We start from the raw sequence: 5,895 nt of genomic DNA on the forward strand, positions 1-5,895 counted from the left end.
TAAAAGAACATATTTTAACTGGTAAAAACATACCCTTTAATGAATAGTGATTGATTATATAACAAATAAAGGCCATGTGCCAGTACCAATAATATCAATATTAAAGGGGAACTGTCATGCAAATTAATATATAACCATGTTAATAGAAAACATGTTAACTAAATCTTTTGATGCATTTTCAGCCTCTACTTGAGCAGTATATCATACAAAAACCATTAAAACAAATGAACATTGAATGCATTGGAGCTCTCTTCCATCGCGCTTTGTGTGCCATCCTGTCGTTGACTCGCTCTAGAGTCACACATAGTATTCTATTGAGCGGATGTCCTGTTACTATATAATGTAGCCATTGTTTTGTTAGGCACACAAAAATACTTTTTGTTACTATTTTTCCTTTTGTTATTTTTGCACCTGAAAGCTTTGCATTCCGACATAATTCACCCTGTCGGCTTTCCCTGGTGTGGGTGGCGGTCAACGATATGAGGTAACAATGGCGCCCGAAAGGTTTCAATATGGCGGAGGCCTGCATTTCCAGCTGACCCAGAAAACTGAAATTGAAATAATGGCCAAACGCTTGACTTTTTAACAAAATTGGCGCAGCGAGATGCATTTGTTATGTATACAGAGCATTCAGAGAGCCTTGTTATTTTGAGTACAGTTAGCCTTCAAGAATAATAACAATAGTACAAATCCATAATAATAAAGTATAAACTTAAACTTCTTGCATTTGTCTTGCATATCTGTATTGTATATAAGAATAAGAATAATTTAAACATACAATGTTTACTGTTTCACTATTCCAATACCTAAATATCATGTTAGGCATACAAAATGAGAGTGTCAATCATCCAGAATGTTTTGCTGATGTTCCTCGGAGGAGTCCCTGTAACACAATGCAGCCCTCAGCCCAGTCCAAGTGATATCCATGTGGGGTTTGCACTGGATCTTTACCGTGTCATCGGAGAATTACAAAAAGATGAGAACATTGTCTTTTCACCACTCAGCGTCACACTGGCCCTAGGAATGGTGGGGCTGGGTGCAAAGGAGACAACTCTACATCAAATCAGAAAAGCAATAAAAGACGATGAGAATCAAGAAGGTATGTTGCATGTGGAAGTGGAGGTGGTGGGATAATTAGAACAGAACTAAGTTCAATGGGAAAAGAACACAGGAGTTCAATACTCGTTCAATACTAAAAGGGTTAGATTCTCAATATATGTGTGTGTGTATAATAAAGATGAGTGTACCAGATAAGGAATAATTAACACAATATGCCTGGAACATGGTTTTATTTCTTATAGGACCTGAATTTACTATACTCAGAAGCATTTCCAAAGCAATGACGGCTACGACTGCAAGTAAAGACTACGCACTCAAGCTTGCCAATGCTCTGTATGTCCAGCAGGGATCAATGTTAAGGGATCAATATCTCCACAGGAGCAAGGATTATTTTAATGCCACAATCAAAATGGTAAACTTCCATGACCGTGCAGTGACTGCAAAACGTTTAAATTCCTGGGTGAAAAATCAAACCAATGGTAAATGACAATATATTATTTCCCACGTTCTGCTGTCCTCGGCATTAAGTGCAAAAAATTAGAATAAATAAGCCTTTATTTTATAAATTAAAATGTATGTTTGCATTAGTAATATTTGTTATGTATTGTGGGTAAAGAATTAAGTGAGCCCAGGCAAGGAGAAGTGTACAAAATCAAATGTTGTTTATTCAGTTAGTTACACACAGAACACAGGACAGACAGAACACAGACACTGTTGATTATTTTCAGCTATCATTGGTTTTAATGTTATCCATTCCATTAGTCTGGAGTTAATGTTATTTAGCATGAAGCAGTCCGTAATTACCAGCTTTAACATTTCAAGTAGAAATTATGTGTTAATAAGAAACCGAAACACTGTATTTTTTTTTTTTTTGCTAGGCAAAATAAAGCATTTGTTTTCAAGCCAAGAATTTAACCCCCATACTAGAATGGTTCTAGTGAATGCTATCTACTTCAAAGGAGCGTGGAAACAGAAGTTTAGCCCAGAGAACACGCTATTGATGGATTTTACTAAGCAGGATGGTTCCGTAACACAAATCCCAATGATGCACCTAAAGTTAACCACAAATATAGGTACAGTACAAGCTTCAGTATTGCACTGTGTGCTGCAAAAGAACAGCCCTGAGTTTGGAAAGTTCGTAGACATGAGCAGAATAAAAAACAGTTTTTATTTGGACAGATTATGAGGCAGCATGCCACAAACTTAGAATGTCCAGAGCTAGTCAACCAAACCATTGACAAAAAAAGGACAGTGTGACCTTTTTAAATGTAACTTGCCTTTTAAAAGTATTTTACGAATGCTATCACCAGGTAAAACTTTACAAAATACTACTTAAAAAACAGGCTGACATCTTTTTAGGTAAATAGTATGGTTTGCCAGATACAAGAAGTCACACTAGGGCAAGTGTTACCTTTTCATAAGTCAAACCGTGTTGTATGGTTGAGATGTATGGAAGCTAAATATATTTAGATTTTCTTTAAATGCAGTTATGAGAGCTACAGAATTGCTTCAGACCTCATTTTGTAATTGATTAGTTTAAAGCCAATTCCCTTAACTATAAAACATTCAGCGTGTGTGCTGTTGCCACTAATGTGGGGACATGTCTGTTAACAAAGATAAGGACGATGGCCCAGATATTACATGTGCCTATGTGCCTTAGATTTTCTGTCTGGGAGGACTGTATCCTTGTATCTTTATATTAGGTTGCACACACAGGAGCCCTGTGACACTAATTTTGGTCTGTATTCTTTGTTAAGATATTCTAGCATTGGTCAACACTGCTAGTCAACCAGCAAACCATCGAAGGGACTGCATCTTCAGTATTCTGTACTGTAGGTGCCAATAATGGGTTCTCTTCTGTCTTGTCTGGTTAAAGGATATTTTACAAATGACATGACGGAGTTCCGGGTGTTGGAATTGCTTTACAGTGGAGACAAGGCCAGTTTAATTGTGATACTTCCTGCCAAGTGCAATGACATTGAATACGTTGAAAAACTCATAACAGCTGAGAAAATACACACATGGCTCAGCGAGATGACAGAAGAAGAGGTGGAAATAAAGCTGCCAAGGTCAGGCACAGATGCAGTACCATTTTCTTTTTTTCTCAGTAAAAAATAAAGTATTGGTAAATGAAAACTTTATCCAATCTGAATTTGCATATTTTATAATCTGTTTATCATAACATACTATTTCTTCCTATTCATTATTTTGTATTGCTGCACATAATGGTATGTTTTAGCTTTGGGGCTGAGCTTTTCAGCATAGTGGATTTCTGTGAGGCAGTAATTGAGTGAAATAATTAGCGTTGTACAACCCTAGTGCCCTCAGTGGTAAAATCTGCTGCTGTTTCAATCATTAAAATGGACCTTGCTGTGTTTTATAATTACACAGGTTTAAAATCGAACAGAAGACCAATCTGAAAGAGTCTCTCCGACACCTCAATGTGACTGAGATATTTGAAAGTGGGTCTAACCTTTCCAGGATGTCAGGTAAGAATTAATTAGATACAGAGTTACAATCTCAGATGACTCTTAAAAAGTGCTGCCAGAGAACACTGACCTCATTGTCAAAGCTGTGTGTTTTTAAATCTGGTAATTTTTAACAGAGCATGATCTCTACTTTTCATATGCCATTGCCATACTGTGCAGTGATGGAAAGCCTCCTTGAGATGACAGGTGGCCCCTGAATTATTGAAATAATACCTGTCTAATGTACAGTGATATGACCATTGATGTCTTCCAACACATGCCTCTACTTCTCCACTGCTCTGCCATACATGTTAGGTTAGTGACTTGTTAATAGAAGGCATGAGTAACATGTTATTGTTTGATAATTTAATGCAAAAACAGATTCCATGGAACTACACATTTCTAAAGCAGCCCATCAGGCGTTCATTGAGGTCAATGAAGAAGGAAGTGAAGCTGCAGCCTCAACAGGTACCTGTGTAAAGATAAAATAATTAAATACAAAACATGGACACAGTCGTCACATGTAAGGGTTTTTAAGTGTTCGGATGCAACACACAAGTGGTGAAGTGTTGTCTGGGTTTAGTGCTGGCCGTGGTCGACAGCTCCGGATCATGTTAGCCGTCTAGTCAAAATAAACAAAGATGACCATATAGACAGACTGACAAAAACAAACAAAACACTCACGTTCTTTATAACACAAACGTGGGTCCTTTCGGTTCTTTTGCATAACCATTTCATCACTACACCCTCTTTTTATACCCTCAACCATGACCTCTTGGTTAACTAGCACATCTGCTCCTCCAATCCACGGATGTCACACCGTTAACCTTCCGGGTCAATGGTTTAGTGTACCGTAGCTCCGCCCCCTTTCTAGTTAGCCGACTTCCGCCGAACCCTGGGAATTAATTGTCGGGCCAACCAGTCCAGTGTACTCTGTTCCCTTGCCACAGTGCTCGAATGGTCTCTGTCACAGCCTGTGGCAGGCTGGCGAGTGGATAGAGGCCCAGAGACAGACTGCAGTTCAAAAAAATAACTGTTTTATTATAAATAAACAAAAATAAAGTGCACAAGGGCAAAATAACAGATACTCAAACACAAATAAAGCAAAAACAAAACTCACAAAAATAAAGTTTCCAGGCTGGGCAATGCCTTCACTGGATTTAGAAAATTCAAAAAACCACAAAACAAACACCAACCTGCTTCCTCAGCTCCCTTCTCCCCAAATGAGAAGCTGAGGCCTCCTTTTATATCAGGTGGCTGGGCGCTGATTGATCGTTAATCAACCTAATCAACTAATCAACCCCAGCCACCTGAACATAATAAACCCAGGCATGCAGGGGAAGTTAACCCCATCCCTGCCAATTTAAAAGGGCAGAGCTTTGCTCTGCCACACAGCCCCTCACCCCTAACAGGTCTGATCTGATGAGGATGTTAAAACCTGTCGTCCAGAGCTACACTCTCACCAAATGCTACACTGATGGCTCAAGAAGACAGAGATGTAAAGAAAGTTTATTTTAATGAATTTCAATGCATGTACATCCTGCAGAGCTCACCTACTACTACTGCTGTTTAAATTGCATAGACACCAAAATAGTCTAACCATTTTATTCTGCTGAGTGCATTCATCAAATAAGAAAAAAAAGAGTGCATATTTTCTAATAATACATTTTTGAGAGCTTTTTTTTTTTTTAATTAAAGATGCATTTTCTCTGCAGGTATGCAAGCAGCAGTGATAATGAGTTTGCAACATCACAAATTTGTGGCTGATCATCCATTCCTGTTTATCATAAAACATAACACCCCAGGTATATTCCTGTTCTCTACAATCATTTATTTTATTTTGATTATTCAGATTGAATAGTTTCTATACATACAGCATATTTATGAAAATAGTTCCCTCTACATAGAACAGGATGTCCTGTATACAGGGATTGGACAAACATAATGATAAATGTCTGTATAATGTTACACACCTTTTGTGTACATGTGCTGTCTGACTGATTCAATTGTTATGCAACTAGTATCCTGACTCCTGGTTTTCTATCACCACTGATTGTAATAGCTGTACCTGTTAATGTATAGTTTGCATGTAGTTACAGTGTTTATCATTAGTTATACAAATAAAGAATCTGTAACTGCCTTTAAAGGACTGAGACAAAAAATGGTAACAAAATGTCTTTATACAACCCATTTTACTGTTTTTGCAACTGATAGAAATCCAATGTTTTTCTATTTTCCTTTTAGGATCTATTTTATTTATGGGGCGAGTGATGAATCCTGAGATAATGAGCTCAAACGGAAGAGACACTGAAGCTTTGTAAAATATTGGAAAAAAAAAAGCTCAACATCTTAGTTAGCTGAAAAAGTC

At 37.6% G+C, this 5,895-nt stretch overlaps 1 protein-coding gene across 1 annotated transcript; it reads left to right on the forward strand.

Moving 5' to 3' along the window:
- The first annotated feature begins 831 nt into the window (after window positions 1–831).
- LOC121326602 (serpin I2-like) lies at window positions 832–5,895 on the forward strand. Its single transcript, XM_041269932.1, has 8 exons — window positions 832–1,099; window positions 1,302–1,538; window positions 1,938–2,132; window positions 2,936–3,128; window positions 3,451–3,548; window positions 3,909–3,995; window positions 5,243–5,332; window positions 5,772–5,895. The coding sequence occupies exons 1-8, from the start codon at window positions 832–834 to the stop codon at window positions 5,846–5,848; spliced, it is 1,245 nt and encodes a 414-aa protein (XP_041125866.1). The 3' UTR covers window positions 5,849–5,895.

The sequence above is a fragment of the Polyodon spathula genome, chromosome 14 (genome assembly GCF_017654505.1).
Source record: "Polyodon spathula isolate WHYD16114869_AA chromosome 14, ASM1765450v1, whole genome shotgun sequence".
In the NCBI taxonomy this organism is placed as follows: domain Eukaryota; kingdom Metazoa; phylum Chordata; class Actinopteri; order Acipenseriformes; family Polyodontidae; genus Polyodon; species Polyodon spathula.

What these genes read in the sequence shown, in the direction of transcription:
- LOC121326602 (XM_041269932.1), top strand. Translation starts at nt 832, where the DNA reads ATGAGAGTGTCAATCATCCAGAATGTTTTGCTGATGTTCCTCGGAGGA. An exon ending in AGACGATGAGAATCAAGAAG is followed by an intron (nt 1,100 to 1,301) that starts GTATGTTGCATG and finishes TATTTCTTATAG; the next exon opens with GACCTGAATTTACTATACTC. An exon ending in TAACCTTTCCAGGATGTCAG is followed by an intron (nt 3,549 to 3,908) that starts GTAAGAATTAAT and finishes ATGCAAAAACAG; the next exon opens with ATTCCATGGAACTACACATT.